At 42.8% G+C, this 20,878-nt stretch overlaps 1 protein-coding gene across 8 annotated transcripts in view; it reads right to left on the bottom strand.

Moving 5' to 3' along the window:
* Positions 1 to 20,878, bottom strand: part of nav3 (neuron navigator 3) — a 399,859-nt gene that overhangs the window by 52,453 nt on the left and 326,528 nt on the right. For 7 of the 8 annotated variants that reach the window (XM_019265607.2, XM_027275946.1, XM_019265602.2 and 4 more), the window contains 3 exons: positions 15,994 to 16,102; positions 5,359 to 5,769; positions 3,525 to 3,644 (listed from right to left, as the gene is read on the bottom strand). In XM_019265607.2, coding sequence (XP_019121152.1) covers positions 3,525 to 3,644; positions 5,359 to 5,769; positions 15,994 to 16,102 — 640 coding nt within the window. The remainder of the gene's footprint in view (positions 1 to 3,524; positions 3,645 to 5,358; positions 5,770 to 15,993; positions 16,103 to 20,878) is intronic. The other variant, XM_019265606.2, reaches the window with a different exon arrangement.

Here is a 20,878-nt window from a genome sequence, read left to right as displayed (position 1 = left end):
AACAGCAAACAGACTTTCTGGAAAAAGTTTTGTGACCACAACAATTATGAAAAGGCTGTTATATAAACAGTAGCAGCCATTGTAGATGTTTCTGTTTACGCAATACATTTCTCCAACACAGTACACTGTATTATATGTACCTAGCATCTATCGTATCCACAGAGAAAACCTTTCACCATATTAATATATTTCCAAAGCAGCTACACTCATATACGACTGAAGGAAATACTTCAATTAACATTAAACGTCAAATCTTAGTTTTTAAGAGATTCTTCTTAGAAGTTCAACAATCACCATACAGGGAAAGAATTGTTGATGAAGACTGAAGATCTGTCCACAGCAAACCATGTTGAGACTGATCTTAATGTTGCTCTTAAATCAGTTTAAGGCATGTTTCACAGTTTTACAAAAGGTACCCATCCTTTCCTGATGCTAACTTAGAACTAAGAGCTGTGTTTCCATGCTAACAACCAGCGACATCAAACAACTAAAAAAGAAGGGAACAGAGCAGTAAGAGGGGCCACGTCCTGCCACATCAAGAAGCAACAGCATCTGATCGCTGATACTACTCATGAACATCTCCAATTGAAGACTACCAACCAGATCAAGACAGCATTTTCCCTCCTGTAAACTACTTACTTATATATACTTCCTCCATTTTCTCTTGGATTTGGAAGCCAAAATAAAGCAGAGATTGAGCGGACATGCATGAAATAATATGATGCTACCTGCCAGTTAGCATCAGAAGCAGTAGAAACTACACATTCCAGATGTAAATCTAATTCTTTGCTGGTGTCTGACGTTCCTAGAATGTCAGCGTGTGCATTTAAGGAGGTGAAAAGTTCACCAAAGTCAGCGAACGGATTGTTTGAACTTGGGCTCTATCCGCTTCTCATTTCACTTAAAGCCAGGGGGTTATGTGGCAAAGAAGACGAATGCTTTGGGATAAGGAAGGAACCAATCATGGGAGGCAGATCCTGTCCGACGGAGAGGGCTAAAGCCAGCCAGAGGTGTGAAGCCCGGTGAGCAATCACTTCGAAAATGAATTTCCCCCCTGAGCTTTGTCATGTGTCAGTGGGAAGTGACAGCTCGGCTTCTGACAATCAGACATGTCAGAGGCAGGCAGGGGGAAGCATTGAAGGGTCTGTGTACTTTTGTGTGTACGTTCATATAGTTTTGTATGGAAAAAATGCAGGAAGGAAGCAATGAAAACAAGGTTCCAGAGTTCAGATTCTGATCCAATGGGGAGTTTCTTTCCTGCAGGCATCTTTAGGCAAAGCAGGCATCAATATTTCCTCATGGCCCCGGAGGCCCAAAGTGCTAACACAGGCTTTAGGTAAGGAGAGATGCAATTTTTTGGATTTATGACAAGGCAAGGTGAAGGAGACTATAGGCAAAATATTCAAGTATGGAGATAAAGCACATGGAGGGTGAGGCTAAGACGAAGGCAAATGGAAGACACAGCTCACAGGGTTCATATTTATTCTTATCCCATCCATCTCTTTGCCTGAGCGTCAAAGTCTGACAGGCAGCCCCATTTGAGCCTGACAGGGGGCAGGTTAATCGCCTTTCTGAACCTCCAGTCAGGTCTAGCGTGTTTTGACGCTTGACCGATCACAGATATGATCGGAATCGCCTCTGGCTGACTGGGATGACTGACTGTTGTGACGAATATTCTTGTGAAACATAACCCAGGCACAGCAGGATCGTCCGGGCTGTGAACCAATTGGATTATCTTAGACGAGTAGTCAAAACAAAGGCACATATTCAGCAGGAAGCAAAACATCATCAGCACGTCTGCAAGTTGCATTCCACTCTGTTTAAATTTGCCCTGTGTAGCCAAACACCTTCAACACATTTACTTTTCCCTGAGTAGAATCCTTAAACTGAAGTCACGGTAATCTTCATATAGAACAGCATAATGTGAGTATATATGCGTATTTTTTTAGAGCTACTATAATTTTGTTGAGTGCTGCCGGGTTGGCTTAGAGTGTCTCCAGCAGCACTTCACTAGTCTAAAGCATTATAACAAAAGCCAACTCTTAAGAGCCATATCTGATTGCTTTTCGAGCCTCCCACTCCTCTAAACACTGCCATTCATTAAAGTCTTGGCAGAAGTTGGAGTTGTGACACTGGGAAATGTCACTGCATCAGTCGATTCCCAGCAGCCTCTCTGAGGACCTGTCATCACAATCTTAGCTTGACAGCTTTAAATCGATAGCACGCCTCTTCTTTTCACCTCATTTGGTCTTGGATGTCCCTGCAGTAGGGGAGAGCCCTGACAATCACTTCTGAAGGACATGGACTTATTTGCTACTTATTTTTTTCTGTTTGTTTGTTGTCTTTGTTTTGTTTTTTTGAGAAAATTAGACATGTTTGATGTGGAGCAGATGATCTTTGCTCTGTGTCATCATAACACATACTGAATCATTTCTCTCATATGCCGACTTTGTACCCTCATACCCTTGTATCTTCAACTGAAAAATAGTCTGAAGTTTTTCTTATCTGCTTTCCTTGCCAGGCACTCTGGTACTAACCCCCTGTTCACCTCGTGATTAGTTCTGTGTCATGTCAGTGCTCTGAAACTACTTTCGCAGAGATTGGAAGATATTCATGAAATCCTTGATCCCAAGGACCAAATGTTTTTACACGGTGGCAATATATAAATTGTTCACAGGAAATTGGCTGTTAGTATAAATTAGATATTATATCTGTTATGTGTGTGTTGCACAACAACCTCTGAGCTAGCAACCAATACACTGAAAACTTGCTCTAATCCTAACCCGGTCGCTATGTTACAAATGTGTACAGGCCAGCAGCCTTTATGTTTTCTTTTGTGGGATTTAGCCATTTTAACTATACAGGGCTCACCTCCCCTCGTGCAAAACAAGTGCTCCCCTCTGACTCTATTTTACAAGGGCACTGTCGCTGCGTCCTGGGCTTAGTGCTGCCCAAGATGATGTGATTGGTTTATAGAGATGCAGTCGAGCACTTTTTCCCTCATACCGAAATGATGGAGGGTTGAGGCAGACCGTTCTCTAGTGCTGACCCAGTGCTGGTCTCGTCTGGCTATGCAAGACTGGGAAGGTAATGGTCACACATGCTTTACTGGGGAGTTACAGCAACTCAGTTCAGTTGAAAAGGTGCCAGCAGTTTGTGTTTGGGAAAGTTGACACAACCTTTCTGCCATTCTTACCACAGTGTCCTGCTTTTCTCATGCACACGCATCACTGGCTACAAACTCTGGTGGATTTGCCCTTGCAAACATCCACCTGGCTTTAGCTGAAGGTGAATGACAACAAGCAAAGCCACTGAAGCTTTTACTGTCGAACTTACTGCAGGGTGCTCCGAAGGGGAACATCCACCAAATGCCAAAATCTGAACTGGAATGCATAATGTAGAAATTCAATGCAAATCTGGGTATTTAACATACTTCCATGTATCCAGCGTATGGTGCACGCACGCGAAACACCCGTCAGCGGAGAAAGAAGCAGCACCGTGTGATTGACAGACTCCATCCTTACCTGTCTATGTCGCCCTGCACCTCTTTGCTCCCTCTCTGGGATACTTCTCGAGAAGAAGCCACGTCTGAGGCCCGGCCTGCGTTCCTTGCATACAGATGGAGGCCGCCGTCTGTAAGGTATCTGTGAGAGGAGAATGAGTTAGAGGGAGCAGATGACTGACCTCATTTTGGCGTAAAACTGTCTGAGTTATGCAGTATATTGATTTTTTTAATTAACAAATAGCGACAGAATAATTAAAATAAACCAGCAGAGAGAATACAATGACTTAATAGATACACTGATTAATGAGCACTGTTTAGACTGTAGGAGCATGTTCGTGAGTCCACAGAAAAAAAAAAACGGTGCATGTTTAACTGAGTTTGTATATCTGTGCATGTGGCGGGGAAGAAGCGGTAGGATTTGCGGCTACTGCCAGAAAGCTATCAGACACGACTGATAGGACATGGAGATCATTAGTGTTGAGCTAATTAAGCTAATAATTCAGCTAATCACCTTTCCCTCCCGACGTGTTGTTACATTTTCTGTTCTGACACGTCTTTAATCCTACGGATGCTTTACTCCATCACTCCTCGCTTAACTTCCCCTCACAGTTTGGCCGGCCCCCAAAACTCTTTTAAGGGAAATCTTCACTGCCAGCTGTGCGTGTTTGTGTGTGTGTGGATTGCTTTTTTCTACCCACTTGCTCAAGGCATTTACTTCTGTTGAGTGGATGAAGGTCAGACGCCCACACACACGTTGTTGTGATGTTTTGTAGGAGACTTGACTTATCTTTTTTCATTCAGGTTCATCTGTCATTGTACTGAGGTGCCCTCAAGGTTCACTGAAAATGTATTATTCGAACCTTCCCTTTCAAGGCATGACAAACCTATGATAGCCTCGGTGGGCGCCAGCGGTCTATCTGTATTAATGCACACAGGAAGATGGGTAAGGCCTTGGGGACTGTTTGAATACGCAGCTAGGGCGTTTCTTTTCATTGCAACACTGAATGGAAAAATGTCACTTGTATTCATGATCCTTCAAGGAACATCAAGTATTTTAAGTACTATAGATGTTGTAAACGGCCAGTAGATATTAAAGTTGATGTCTACTAGTCTCATAAAATGCATATGAGCAATGTTTAAGTCATGTGTTCAGCGCAGTACACAGTACAACAGTGAGTACAGGTGGTAGATGATACCCATCTATGAACAAATACCTATCCTAACGTCCACCAAACCAAATCTTTGTGGAAGTCTAAAGAAAATGTGAACATGACCTCAAATTCAATATAAAGGTTTGATATCTGCTATAACCCTGACAATTCTTTTATCTGTGCTCCACATTAGATGATTAAAAAGATGTAAAGCTTGCCTGATGATGTTAAATGTTTGTTTACATGTACGTTCTCTTCCATGTTAGTCCCGATAGACAATAATGTGCCAAGAAATGGAGCAATGTGCCAATTCAGGGTGCTAGCAGGAAAATATTCATGTAAACAATGCACAGTTTTAAACAAATATTTAAATATTTATAATTTGCAAATGTTCTAGGAGGGAAAACGTGTACGGGACATTTTTAATAGATCTTAAGGGTAAACAAAAAACATTCTGGTGAGTAACAGTGAATGTCATAAATTTCGTTTGTTTACCAGAAATCCCCAGAGAAACCTTTAACACAGAGGAGAACTAGTTTCAGGCATGAAAATCAGTCGAGAAAAACACAAAGTGCAGTCAAGAAGTCAAACTTTTCAGTTACTATTATTATTATAATTGATTAGGGCTTCAAAGCTGGAACTCGCAATTAGTCAGCGCATCACATCAGAGGAAGCTAACATGTTTAGCACTAGTCATCCTACCCGCTGGTGATCTCATCCATCCGGCCGCTCTTTCCTAGGATGTCCCCATCACTCATGTACCCTGCCACCTCCATCTGCTTCCCTCCTTCCAGCCCTCCTTCTCCCTTCTCCCCCTGCTCCGCCCCCCTCGCCCCTGCTGCTGCTGCCGCTCGCCTCAGGGGGGCGCTGAACACAAACCTTGAGGGGTCCGAGTGCCCACTGTATCGCCCTGTGGTGGTGCCAGCGCTCGTCGTGCTCGCCCTGGGCGCAGCGTAGCTGCTGGGCATTGAGGGGGCATCGCCCGCCTGAAGACGTGGGGTTTGTGATTGGCCTAGACGCCAGGCCATGGGGGAGGAGCGTGCGGTGAGGGCTGGTAGACTCCGCCCATTGACCTCAGTGGTTACTGTGGTGTCGAAGGTTGTCTCTAGTGTACTGTGGAGAGGTGAAGACAGAGAAAATAAGGTAATTCATTCTCTTGAAATGAAGCGGCAAAATGATCATGGTCCTTGCTGATAGTTGCTAACCCTTCTTAAAGTCTCAGTATAGAAGGTTTTGCCTCTAATGGACCAAAATCTCAGACAGTAAAGACATCAAATCAAGTGTGAAGGGCAAATCAGTCAGGTTAAACAAAAATCACTCATAACTTCAGTAGAGAGCTGTTTACGTCAGCTGAGTGCCACTTCCTTCAAATCACATGCGGTTTACTCTAACATTGCTTTGTATGTGTGTGTGTGTGTGTGTGTGTGAGCGTGTGTGACCTTCCTAAAGTGCTGTTTCTTCCACTGTGTTAAGTTGTGAAGGCTCCCACGAGAATCTATGTCAGACCATCACAGTACATCACAAAGAGATGGAGCAGGAGAGAGAGTAGCGATGTTTCCATCAAACTATCAAGTGTATTGTACAATAACTTTTGAAAAGTCACAGAAAATAAGATCTTAGTCAGATGCATTTGCATCAGCGGGGCTGAAGTGAGTAAATAATCCTTCGAAATGTCAGAAAAGAAAGTAGTTCATGGTATGTTCAACAAAAAACTGTTGATGAAACTCAATTTGCAATCAGAATACACAAAAAACACAAGTGGAAAAATCAATTTACGCCTTACATCAGGGAAGTCGTGCAAAGGCTACATTTGACTTCTCATCATAAAATTGTGTGAATCAGGATTTCTAAATTGTTATATCACCATTAGCAAGTAAACAGTCTCATGAAAATGCATCTAGAGTAAGAGAGGGATGTGTGAAAAAGAGAGAGAAGCGTGAGTGTGAGAAGTGAAATGTTAGCAAATAAAAACATGGAATGAAACCTGATGGAGTGAGACAAACAGACTATCCTCCATTAGCCCTGCAACAGACACTGCAGCCTGTTTCTTCCTCTAATGTTGCACAAGGCTCTGAACACGCAACTCTCATCTTTCAAAGAATAACTTGCTAGATCATGTTTTTGCAACAGAATCCTAATTGATTTTTCATTTGTAACAACATGATAGGAGTGCGGCAAGTAAACACAAAAATAATACAGTCATGGCCACTCATACAAACACACACACACACACACACACACACACACACACACACACACACACACACACACAAACACACACACACCCACCCCAAGCCCTGTAACTTGATGAATCTGGACAAAACAGAGGGAAGGGAGCATGTGGTACCTAGCTTGAGCTCTCTCTGCTGGGAAAAAGAGTGCACTGCATTCAAACAATGAGAGACAGAACAGACCTGACAGGAAACCACAGAGACGCTCTGATTTGTGTCTTTAAGGATAAGTTGCTCATGTGTATTCTGGTCACAAAGATCTCTGTGTAAAGAAAGTAAGGGTGTGTTGTATTATATATAATACACTGTACTGTATATTGCAATGGAAACAAGTCTAACACATATAGCAAATATGTAAACAAGATTAAGGCTTCACATGTGCCTGTTGGCGCAGATGCTGATACTATAATGAACCGGCTATCATGTATGATTTTTACAATAAAAGGACGTACGGTATGGTAGTGTTGTTAGAGTATTCATTCTAATATGAATACACTCTTCATCTACGTACTCAATTTGAAAGCATTTGGAGATTCAGTGAATACAAAAATATACAATTTACTGTATGTTTCCTTCACAAATATTGTGAGATTGCTTTTGGAAAATGATCTTTAGTTAAAAAAAAACTATGATTTGAAGGAAAAATATGTATCTGATGTTGCGGTTGAAGTAGAGGACAGTAGCTGAATGCCTGCCTTTGTATGCCGTCCTTCAGTCGATGACAAAATCAGTGACATCTTAAAGCAGTGTCTCACACATAGCAGCGAGGTGTGAGACCAGTGTGTGTGTGTGTGTGTGTGTGTGTGTGTCTGTGTGATGGGTGACAAAGGGCAGAACACTGCACCCCTGTGATGCCAAGTGCCAACATGAGAGGGGCAGTGATGCCAGTCGTATTCACAACACATCTCCATCAACACCCCCTGAGATTACCACACACATACGTGCACACACTCACAAGCCCGAAGACACACACAGTGCCACGTCAGAGTGTGGAGAAGCCAAACGAAACTAACCAAAAAAACAAACAAAAAACAAACAGACCCCCGGCTACTTATCTGACAAGCGATCGCAGCTGAATGCGGAAATGCTGAAATCTATTTGCCGCGGTATAGAAATCAAAATCATTTAACCATTCGTACACAATCTCGCTTGCTAAATCAGCTTATCTTTATCACCAGGCAGCAGAGAGAGAAAAAGACAGATAAACTGAGGGAGACTGTGTGTGTGTGGGTGTGTCTCTGTGTGCAGGTGTTGAGATAAATGAGCATGCAAACTGAAGGATTAGGCTGAACAGCAAGTACAGCCAAGGTATTGAGATATTTTGCACAGCTAACCGACCAAATAGGAACACACAGGTTCAATTAAGAAACACGATATAATCCATTCTAAAATGTATAATAAACTACATATACCATCAACATATTGTTGTCATTTAACTGACATACAATTACCATAAATGATTTGTAGTCTCATAAGTATTGTGAATGTCAGTATTTCTCAAAACAAAGGCCACGTTTCCCATAAACCCTGCTGCTTTGTGGGGATCTTTGCTTCCCCACTCTATCTGGTATAAAGCAGAACTAAAAACCAAAATAAATCCGAACAGAGGGAGACTATCTTGTGTTTAGCCAAGAGCTCAGCAGGAGAAGAATCCATGTTGACAGCAGGGGCTTGGTTATTGCTGAGCAATGATAAATATAAATACACTGGAACTTTCTCTTCTGCTGCTAATGAGGGTTGAGAGTTTAACAGTTAAATGTGTATTTCTTGTGGAGGTTCATTCACTGATCTCGGTAAAGATGGAGCTCTGCGGCACCACTTCAAAGGCATCTCCGGAAATCTCATGGAGAATATCAGCAGCTCTTTCAGTTTTTTTTTTGTAACCGTCTTGTCACTCCTGACCATAGATCCGACTTTCTAATCCAGACATGTACAACAACAGCAGCACATGAGATTCTCTGTCAAAATACACACATTGGCAGGCTTGCATGAAAATGTATGATCTGCCCTTTGAAGGTGAACATTAGGAGCAACCTTTGAGAGCTTATGTAAAGATGATGTTACTTATGGACTGATTATTATTTAGTTATGACAGAAGATTCAAGTTTTCAGCAGTTATTTGCTGTACGATACAAACTAGATCACCTAAAAGTTTTCATAGTGGAGTAGACTTATTGAGATTAATATATTTTGGAAGACAATTTATAACATGCACTTGATAGTTGCCTTTATAGTGAGCAGTAAATTGAGATTTCAGGTACCTACTGTAATAATATTTGGTATCATGACTGACATTTACCGTTGCACAACTGTAATATTCACATCAGCAATGTTCACACATTGCATTGTGGGACTTATGTCTATGAAGCTTCATCTTCATCTTAAATTTGGGGCAACTGGACCTGGTTGTACTGTAGATGTTTCGTTGTAGACGTTTCGGCTCTCATCCAAGTGAGTTCAGAACTGAAGAAGCTTCTTGAAACGTCTTCACGGATCTACAACCAAGACCAGTTGCCCCAGATTTATCCTCCTTGAAGTAGACATACATAATATATACTACATACTGCACTCTATTTACTGTCCCTCATTAGTGAACACAGGATTATATACAAAGCTTCAGTTTTTCTTCAATGAAAAGGGTTTTTCTACAGACTTAGCCAGCCATTTCTGCGATTCTGCCAGTTTATCTGTAATTTGTCATTTTGTAGTAGTTTGTTATAAATACCTACCTATACCTACCTAAGTACCTATTCAACCAGCTATGACCTATCAGATGGAGTTAATTGTTTGTTTTCATGACCTATCCCTATCAACAGATATCTACATTAGAGTTGTCACGATACTAAAATGAGTAACCACGATACTATACCAGACAAAGTATCGCGGTTCCGGGTATTATCGCGATACTGCGGCCTTTTTAAATTATTATTATTTTTATAAACTGCAATGTATTTGTACGAGTTAGTCTGAAACAACGACGTTTGTTTTTTAAGCAAAATTAGTGTTGCCACTGACGAAGACGCCACGGCAGACTCGCTGCTCGGGCCCGGTGCTTCTGCCATGGTGAGTGTGTTGTCTCGTGTCTGGGCGAGACAGAACTTTAGCTTGTTGTTTGTTTTGAAGCGAGTTTCTATGGAAACGGAGCTGTCTTCGCGGAGTTCGTTCTTGCCGGCAGAAACACACGAACAGCCAATCAGCTAACAGACGAGCGGACCCAGCGTGCGGAAACAGCCTATCATATCCCTGGACGTCACCAATAACAGGCAAACAGCCAATCATTCAGCAGCTGTGTAGTTCGGTTGTGGTTCCATGTTGGTTTGTTTACAAAGGAGTAGCGTGCAGTGAGAAGCCGGGAGGAGAGCAGAGGCGGCCGCTATGTAGCGGAGACTGGCACCGGTAGTATAGTAATCCACGGTAATACCGTCGTGTAAAATTTCTAGTATAGTAGCGACGGTTATGATTTGGCACCGCGGGGTACCGTGTATACCGTGGGTATCGTGCAACTCTAATCTACATATGAATGCAGAATCTGCAGAAGCGACCATAATTATGGCATCAGAAACATTCTGATTTCTGTTTGTAGTCTGAGTAGTACTGGCCAATCACGTTTGAGCAGACTTTGGTTGCATGCAGGCAAGCAATGTGTGGCGAGCAAAAGAGGTGGAACGTTATTGGTTGAAATGCAATTTTGGCTATGCAAGTAGTTTACAGATATTTTAAGTGTCATCACTGGGTTTTTACAGCTTTTACTATGTATTCATTTCTATGTATTCAAAGTCATTCTGAAGCCTAGATATCCAATTTATACTTCTTTATCATTTTGTAACTGATGCTTGGTGGAATACATAGTCACTGCTCTCATGTTTTATGACAGAAAGTACTTCCATGTGATCTACTATTCCCTTGGACTGTGTATATATGCTGTGCAGTATGCATGTGTGTGTAATGTGTATGTATGTGTGTATCAGTGAGGCCAGAATTGGTATTGGCAGATGTTAAACCCCACTAAGTTGAGAACAATTCAGAGAAATTGTTCACCGCCATCACAGCTCAGATCTTCAATCTGGACCCTGAGAAAGTGTCCACGCCCCACTGCCAACACAGCCATCTTACACACACACACACACACACACACACACACACACACACACACACACACACACACTCCAATCAGAATGGCCAAGTCACTTTCCATCTTTCATCAAGGACTGAAAACTCATCTTGTCAAAAAGTGCCTCGTATTACCTTCCTCCAGCTGAATCATGTCACTTCTCAACTCAGTCTGACTGCTCTCACAAGAACATTGTCAGGGATTGAAGTGTCTCTGGCTTTGACCCATCATTACTCTTAAGAACTTGTCATTTTGGTAGTTCGGGACTTTATTTTTTTTTACTATATTGAATATTGAGTTAAAAGAACAATAAAAAAGAAAAAACTCATGTATCCTGGATCCTGTACATACACACAAATAAGGCCGACGGCTATCTCCTCACTTCTAAAGCAATGAATAATTTAGCTGGCCCCATTCTCTCTGTATTCTAAATGTAAACATAAAATAAACAAACCTGACCTGGGGGAAGCTATTATGTTTAAAATGTCATCTGGCGGGTTCTGAATCCCCATGAGACTTGACAGGGATCCCTCAGGCCACGAACAGAGAAGTGAGACAAGCGTAAGGGGGATTTCTGTTTTCTGTATGCTGTGTTTGTCCTTGAACATCACAGCATTTCTTCTCACATGGAGCTGTTTCTCTTCCCTTCAAATGTCAATCAATACTATTTTGATTGTCTGGGTTTGAGAAAAAACTGTGGAAAAATTAAACATGTTTTTTGATCAATACAGATTGTCTGTGGAGGCCACAACACATCTGGATCCCTGTGGAATGTTGTGAATGTGAACTGAACTGCCGTGATAGCTGCAGCATCAGAGTAGCAAGGTCAGTTCAATGAGAAAGCGACACTGTTTCAGGGCTCATGAAACTGTAGCTTAACCACATAGAGCCTTTTCAACTGGCTCAGTAATTTTAGGTAACCTTAGCTGCCCTCAGCTTCCAGGGGAGCTGCACCTCACTGTGGACCGCTCACAAAAGTTAATCAGTTTTAATCTAATTTTTATAATATACATGGAACTTATAGGTTATTATGCATTTGGGAAATGTAGCAGAGAGCCTTGACACATAATGATGCAAAACGTCGGAAAGAAAAGATATTAGTGAGCTACAAAATCACCACAGTAATATATGTGATCGTGAACTTATGAACTGTAAGACTGTAGATGACAGACTGACAGACCTGTTTTTTTAACCCACAGTCATGTAGAAAATCAAAGAGTGGTTCAATTAAGTAACAATATTTAGAGCTACTGTTTGGCATTTTATTTACACTGAGTTGACTTTCTGATAAGACAGATGGTCAAACATCTGTCTTGACTGATTCCTAGTCACAAGTTGCCAAAAATCCAAATGGCAATGCCACACGCATGTTGTTCACATTGTCCATGTGACGGCATCCAGATGTAACAGATGTCCCACATATCACTGAAAAATCTAGAGGAAATTCAAATGAAAAAATTAAAATTGTCTACCTTTAAACGCACCGAAGATGTGTTGAGTTTAGTCAGTAAAATTACGGTTAGGAAGTGTGGATCAGGTGGGAATGTCTGTGTGAGGCGTGGTGCCATTGCTATGTGGATGAAGGGCCTTGGGGGTAACAAAGAACAAAGATGGCAAAGAACAAAAAGCCACTTAAAAGTGAAAAACAATGTGGTATGAGGACACTGCAAGGTTTATTTTGTGTATCTAACAGTGAACAATGACATTGTGTCATTGCATCGAGGGTGGAAGGAGGCAATATGCTGCCCTCTATTTTTTAAGGCATGTGGCCAGGAATTACACATTAGTCATTACACCCTGTCACAAATTTGCTTTAATACAAAGCATTAAACCTCTGTGTCACACAGGGTTTACACCTCCACCAGAACACGTGGACTCAACCGATGTTGTTGACATAATGATGATCGTTTCTATCTGTGACAAGTAAAAAAGTGTAGTCACTCTCAAGGGAACCAGGGAGTCTGCCGCTGTGCCAGTGAACTACATTTTTATATTTTCCTGCTGGGAGCCAATCTGTATGAATGGAGTATAAACATAGTCCTGTATAGAGGGAGAATCCCAAAGAGAGAGCACACAGTCAAAGACGCTGTGATGAATATGACAGTCATGTCTGCTCGAGCGTAACAGTGATTAATTACTTAAGGTGCTTCAAAGCTTCATGGTGATTACAGCCATTTCTTATCCTCGAGAGAGATAAGGACGGCCTGGCCAGGCTTTTGTCATGGACAGGATTGGTATGCACACTATGAGACCATCCTTACATTCAGAATATAAACATGTCCGACAATGGCACACACTCAGGAGCTCGCTTCTTTTTTTCCCAGTTAATCTAATGGTTGAACACTGCAGTAGCCCATACAATATTTCACTAGGCCTGCTGCCATCTTAGACCAGTGCTTACTGCTTCACCGCTCCAAATCACACACACACACACCATGCAGACACACCGTATATGATGCTAATGTGGAGGTATGATGATGCCTTTTGCACATATTTCATGCTGACCGTCCTTGTGCGTCTGATGCATGTGAATGAGACTTGAAGTCTCAGACCAATCAAACAAACTCACACACCCAACCGCATGGGTCCCATTGGATTAAATGTGGTGGTTAGACAATGGCGCTGTATTGATCGTGCCTGGCTGAGACTCCTGAGGAAAAAAAAAAAAAGGTAGAAAACAAACAGACACATGCAAGCACACAGACTGCCATCTGTCATTTCTGTCGGCAGCCCGGCCACCATCTTCCTCTGCAAATGGGGCAAAACACACAAAATAATAGACTGAGAGAGGAGGAGGGAGACGAGCAGGGAACCATTGCCTAGGGAGCTGACATAAACCAATGGTTATCATTTTGTCTTCGCCTGAGCTGCACTCCCTACACCGTTAGATTCTCTGAGTTGCCCATGGCTCACAGATGGGACAGTGTTTCAAGGTGCAAGGTTGTCCATCAACTCCAGAATGTCATTACATGTGTGCCAGCTGGTGAGTAAGGTGACGCCTGTTTTTAATTAAATTCCGGAAACGTGGAGAAGATGGCACAGTGGAAGAGGGAACATCATTAATAGGTGGAGACATACAGTATCTCCCTGTTGGATCAGCATGATAAACTGTGCAGGGTGAGTCAGAGTTATCAAAATCAGAGGTGCTTTTTATTTTCCAAGGACAACGGACGTACGAGGAAACTGATTTGGATAATTGCTGCTGAGACACAAAACTGTGATCACAAAGGAAACTTTTCCTCTTGGTTATTTTTATGACATGTGTGGGTCTTCATCAAAGTGTCTTTTGTTTTGGCGATGAAGCATTGTTAGGAAGTTAAATATGTCTCAGCCACACAACATGTCAGTCTTGAAAGTCCTGAGAGCAGGTCTTTTTATTTGGGTTACAGAGACACTTAAATATAAACCACAGGTAGGATTGCACATCTCTCTGTGATTAACGATTCGATACGCATCTAGATACACAGGTTACAATACGATTCAAAAACGATATACATTTATTACAGACCAATTCGACACAGTGTAAGAACGATACGATTTGATTTGATTCTACGATTAATATTTATTGTAGATATTTTATAAAATAAAGAAGCCAATTCTATGGAAGTGATTTACAGTACAGTACAATATTTTCTTTTCAAATATGTAAAAGACCACATATCCCCAAGCATTGTTGCTTTATGGCACTGACAAAAAAAAAATCATAAATATCCAGTCACATCGGTTTATCGTTCACAACCCTAACCACAGGCAAAATTGGTTTCTTATAGCTGCAATACAATATTTAGAATGAATCAAATGACGATGTGCAATATGAAAAGGCGCCACTTGTATTGACAGACCCACAGAGAATTAACATTATTAGCAGTGCCCCACAGCTCCATGGACTGTTTTGGCTTTCTGACCGGCAGGTTTATCATTTTGGTTCACACTCAACACCATCAGTGATGTTGAAAATTTGTGTTTTTTTGTTGTATTTTTACATTGGGCTATATAAACAGACACAGCTAGTGACTAGCTGGTGAAGGCAGTGGTGCATTTTGCAGCTTGAAATTCCCGAGAGTTCTTAGAGACCAAAAACAGAGCCTAAAGAACAGTGCGTATTGAACTTACATAGATCAGGTGAACACAAACACAGTATTGCGTCTCTGTGTTTGCTAATACATTTGGCATATCGGCTTTGTGAGGCAAGAATATCTCAGTGTTGTTGTTGCTCAGTCCCCAAGTGGCCACAAAAAAAAGCACTACCAATAAATACATGTATTTACATAGGCTGGCGGTGGCTTGACTGACTTGTGACTTCGATTTATTGGTTTTAAATTGAGTGACTTAAAGAAGCAATCCAACTTTTCTTCACTTGCTCAGACAGAATGTGAACTATAGCTGTGACTGCTTCACAAGTCTCGTCTGTGTGTGTCTTAAAATATCCACTGGCAAATTATTTTCATCACCTGCATTTGATTTAGCTCTAAAACAGTGTGGCACTGAAGTTCCATGATGCCTGTGGTGAGCCAGGTTGGGGGGTTGAATGTTTGAAGTCCACCAGACATATGATGCAGTAGTGGTCAGCCATTACACACAGTGACACTCATCTAATGCCAGTAGAAGTACTATTATTAACTAAATAATAATAAGTAAATCATCTAAGAAGAAGCAGATGGGAGTGTTTTTAGATTTGGGTTGTGAGTTCATTGGATCCATGATCCAGTCTGAGGTGTTACATTACACTGTTGTCTCAGTTATATCATTTTGTGGCTTAAAGCCACGCTGTGCAGAATAATTCACTTTAACTCAAGTCATTTGAGTTTTAAGAATTCAGTCACATTAGTTGAGCTTATTGAGACGCCACTGTAGAGGAAGACTGACTGTTCCAGGAGTGAATTACAGGGGCTGCTCAATTTTGCATGTGCTGTGAGCTCATGACCACATTGTGTTTCTCTCTTTGCCATTACATGTAAGTAATGAATTAATGGGCAGTACCATCTGAGTGCCTACCTGTGGCTGATCTGTGTCCCCCGTAGACTGGACATGGTCTCTTCCAGGTTCTGCCGCAGGTCAGCGATGTTCTTCACCGTCCTCATGCGTCTTGTTTCAGGATCTTCTCCTGGAGACACACATTTCAAGTGATTTACTGACATATTTGGACCTGAACACACACACACACACACACACACACACACAAACACACACAGCAGCACAATATAAGAAGTGGTGAGGATATCTGACATACAGCATTTTACTGGATGTCTCGGTAGGGAAACAGAATGATAACCGATCGCGTGCTGACAGCCAGCATGGATGTACATCCCCAAACCCCATGTTGACAATTTAGAAGCTATACAATGAATCAGTCTGTCAGACTGCACCACATGCAGTTCTTTTAGTTTAAAAAGTGGATACATTATTTTACGCAGTACTGACATTTTCCCCTCAGGCTAAGGTAGAAATGTCGTGCCATGACACCACGCGCTCTGTCAGTTAGTTTGGGACGCAGTCATGCCTGTGAAAGCAAACTCTGTCAGGGCTCCTGTGCTTCTCTGTCAGGCACGTCGGGAAAGTGCCGCCACTTCAGTCCGCCGTCTTCCCACCCCGCCTTACAGTGGCACACGGCTCTGAATGCACGTCATATGTTTTATGTTCTTCTCAGTGCCTTGTTTCCAAGATGAAGCGCTCGTTTCACTCAGGCCTATTCTGAAAGAGCACCACTAATAAGCGCAGGTTGGGCAACGTTTCATAACTGCGAGCTGTGGGCGCACACCAAAGTATCTGCTTGTCTGCTCCAATTAAGCCTCTCTTTTAGCTTGTCAAGCTAGCCTGTATCCGCAGGGGGCTACCGCAGAATGGGTAATTAACAAGTGGCATGAGACATAGAATGGATGCCGGTCACACTACTTTTACAGTTTTCAGGTGCTCTCGGAAGGAAAAACTGCCTCCACGGTGGGGATGAATGAGCCAGCAGATCTCGTACAGCAAGGCGACAATGCAGTGTGATGGTAAGATGAGCGCGAGAAGCTGTGCTCTGTCACTGTGTGCTGATTCCAGCGTTCTGAACACACACACACACACTGACAGCAAGCTACTGTGATTACAGTGACAGGGGTAAATAGGGGCAGATGGGAGCAGTGGTAGGTTGGAGGTTTAAAAAGGCCCCCAGCGACTCCTGTGGCGCAGCTTGGTGTCAGGCGTAGAAAAAGGGGTTGAGGTGTTTATATGGTGGAAAATGAAGCAGGCTGGTACTGAAAATGAGCAGGGAAGCTAAGCCAGTTTTCCCTGGGTAACTATAGAAATCAGTTTCAGAGTTGACCCCAAGGCATTTGGGGAACAGAAAATGCACAGCCAGTATACATTTCATTCAAATAAAACCCAACAGTGTGCAAAATAGAGCTCTTTGGCATACAGTGCTTATCTTTCCCTCCCCACACTGCAAAAATGATTTGATTTGAACAGACTATCACAACACAGCCAGTATGTAGCTGATCATGCACACCAATCTTCCTGTTTTGGTGTATGCTCTATGACAACGCACATTGTTAGAGGAACTTTGCTTACCAGGTACAATGCACAAGCAGAAAATTCCCTCAGTGATGCTGACACTGACTTTATTTAAAGGGAATCAGTTCATCTGCATGCTGTGATGTACAAGTCTGTCCCGTGAAGACCTTTTTAAATAAAGTCATAATCGCAGAGGGTCAACTAAAGCTAATTTTCTCTCACAATCTTCCCTTTTAAATCAACAAAAGAGCTGAAAATGCAAGGACAGACCGGTTACAGGATTCAGTAACATTCTCTAAGTCGCAGAGTTTAAAGAAAATTGCATTCGCATTTGAAAAATCTTGACCTCAATTATACTGTATCGTGACGTGTAATGACCTCACGGGGTAAAGAGCAGTTGAGTATAATTGAGGTCATGTTTTGTCTTTGCAGAGCAAACAGAGGTAGCTTTAAGAGAGGTCGAGGTGGAGCCATGTTCTTAACCTTTGACCCCCTATTGGATGTCTACTCTATGTCCAGTAATTAAAAAATCAATGACACGTGATCTTCTTCTGAAACGAGAAACACACAGAGTCGCAGTGAGAGGACTGTGTTCACATCCGATGGACGGAAGCTTCTGTGCTCTGATTTTCGCTGTCAGGACCGCAGACGATCATGAGAGACCTAAGACACTCCTTTCAAACTCAGAATGGCATGCTGGAGTCATTTTTCGGTAGGCTGCAGCTCCCTAAGGAAAAGGAGAACCAGTCCAAGAATTTCATGGGAGATGGATCTCTGCTACTACTAACTTAAAGCATCGCTGTTATCAGAGTCTCTCTTTTTCTGTAATTCTTCTTCCCTTCCTCATGTCTGCCCCGCTCCTCTCTCACCAGAGCCCCTTTGGAGAAAGATCCAATTACAACCCCATTATAAAGTGACAGTGGGGAGATGTGGATCCTGAACGGACACTTCATGCAACATTGAGAGGCAGCCCAAGGCGTGTGTGTGTATGAGTGTGTGAATTTATGGCTTTTTCTTTGCGTATGCGAGTGTGTGAGAAATTCACTGCAGTATAGGAGCAGAGGTTTCACCTGTGCAGCAGTAGCAGAGGTGAGCTACAGCACCAAGCAGGCAAAACCAATGCTTTACATACACATGCACACACACATACACACACACACTTGAGGCTTGAATTAGAAAATGCCTATTCATTTCAAAACACGATACATCAAACAGAGTATCAGACACATGTGTCACTAAATCCCTAACATCTAATATCCTGATGTAGTGGCTGCTTATACACATGCACAGCTGATGTTTCCACCTCGGTTTCCATCACTGGAGGTGACAAGCCACAAAGCATTCATTTGGATTGAAGCTGCCGTCCAGCTCTTGGCCCGGTGAAGCTGCCAAACTGAGACCAGGTGGTGGTGGAGAACAAACACTGCTGGAGATAGCATTGACACAACGTACTGCAAATAACTGCCGTTTGGGAGTGATACGTTAACACACACACACACACACACACACACACACACACACACACACACTATACCAGTGGGTGCTGTAGTGCCAGTGCTCTCTCTCCCCCTCTCTTTCAATAATGCATGTTAGCTGGTACTGATGCCACTCGCTCCAGCTGAATACTATTAGGGATCCATCCCAGTCATCTAATTATAACACATGCATGCATGCATGCCAACACACACACGCACACACGCACACACACGCACGCACACACACACAACTGTAAGCTAGCTCTACCATTGTTGCAGCATTTTGTCACAAATAAGTCTTAATGAAGCCTTGGCTGTCAGTCATCAGCATGTCACTATGACAGCTCTCTCTCACAAACACACACACACACACACACACACACACACACACACACACACACACACACACACACACACACACACACACACACACACACACACACACGTATCCACATGCAATTTCATATCCCTGTTGCTGAATGTGTTTCCTAACAGGATGCTGCAGCGCATCGCAAGCTTGTTAATATGTATCGACGACAAGTGCTTCCCCCGAGGATAAAAGCACAAAGTGCCACCGCAGCAGCTGGATACTTTAAGAGCCAACTTTCACAGGATTTAAAAATGTCAGGATAGATCTCTAGCACAGGCATGCATGTAGGAAGAACACCTGTATGCACAGACTGAGTGTGGTTGCACACACACGCACACACTTAAAGGTGTAATAATAAGGTATTGATCACGCTGGCTGTGTGACTCACAGGCAGTGAGGGAGGTGCAGGTAATAAAAGCTGTGTTTTCAGTAGGTGAGGTGGTTGGTTTTCCATCATGTATACCTCAAGGTGTTTCTTCATTATGCCGCATCATGCCTCAACCTGCTTAAAGCAAATCAGCAACAATCGGCCTGTTTGCCAAAGCTCGCCCTGCTGTGCTGTGCCTCTCATTTTGCTTTATCTGCAGAGTCACAATAATCGCCTTACGCTGTCACAACTACGCAAACACCCGTCTTATCACCCCTCCCATGCCAGAACCAGGTTTGTACATGGGTGCATCCTTTCATGGTAAGCTATAGGGTGGCTGCTAAATTCACAGTCCAGTGACAAAAAGGATGTGTATGTATAAAACATCTTTCTGTCTGCCTGTGTCTGTAAATTCAAACTGTGGCTGTTTGTAGGAATCTTGTGGGTGAGGATGCTTCAAAATCATTCATGAGGGAGGGCGTGTGTGCTTTTACAGCCTTGCCTCACAAATTTCTTTTAAGTAATGTCTTAAAATGCTAATAGTGCGCTCTGCTTCCACATTCTGAGGATTAAGAAAATAACCAGCTTATTGAAGCTTTTTCTGCTCTGACATTTTAACGTTCTGCTCAGGTTTGCTTTTTTGAACTTCAACAAAAACTTCATTTTAATCTAAGTTATTTTACTTCCTGTACAAAGCTTCTAATTCATGGATTTGTCATAGTAATAGCTACATGCTGAGTCTTCAGATTTATTGTGCTCTCCACATTCATGCTCATTTCCTGGACTTTTCTGACTGTGTTAACTTACGTGGGCGAGGCTGTGTGTGCAGCACCTTCTCCAGGTCGCCCAGCATGGTGAGGATCACCTCCTTATCCAGCTGAGCCGTTCCTTCTCGAGGACCTCCCCCTGAAACCTCCTCCTCTGCCCAGTACCCTCCATCCTTCTCCTTGCCTGCCCGTTTCCCTCCACCCCTGCCTGCTGCTGGCTCTTCATCTGAACGCCCGCTGCTGCCCTCTTCATCTGTCCCTCCCTCCTCTCTGGATGCCCGTCCCAGCTCGACCCGTGAGTGGCCACTATATGACGCCCGCTGTGGCCTCCCGCCTGCGCCCGTGCACCGCCAGGGGACAGGGATAAGGGAGTGTTCTGACTGAGAGAGCACCTTGGTGAGGGAGAGCG

This window comes from Larimichthys crocea, unplaced genomic scaffold (assembly GCF_000972845.2).
Source record: "Larimichthys crocea isolate SSNF unplaced genomic scaffold, L_crocea_2.0 scaffold268, whole genome shotgun sequence".
Taxonomy (NCBI): domain Eukaryota; kingdom Metazoa; phylum Chordata; class Actinopteri; family Sciaenidae; genus Larimichthys; species Larimichthys crocea.
The sequence above is the reverse complement of the archived record's forward strand: the minus strand, read 5'-3'. Positions and strand labels throughout refer to the sequence as shown.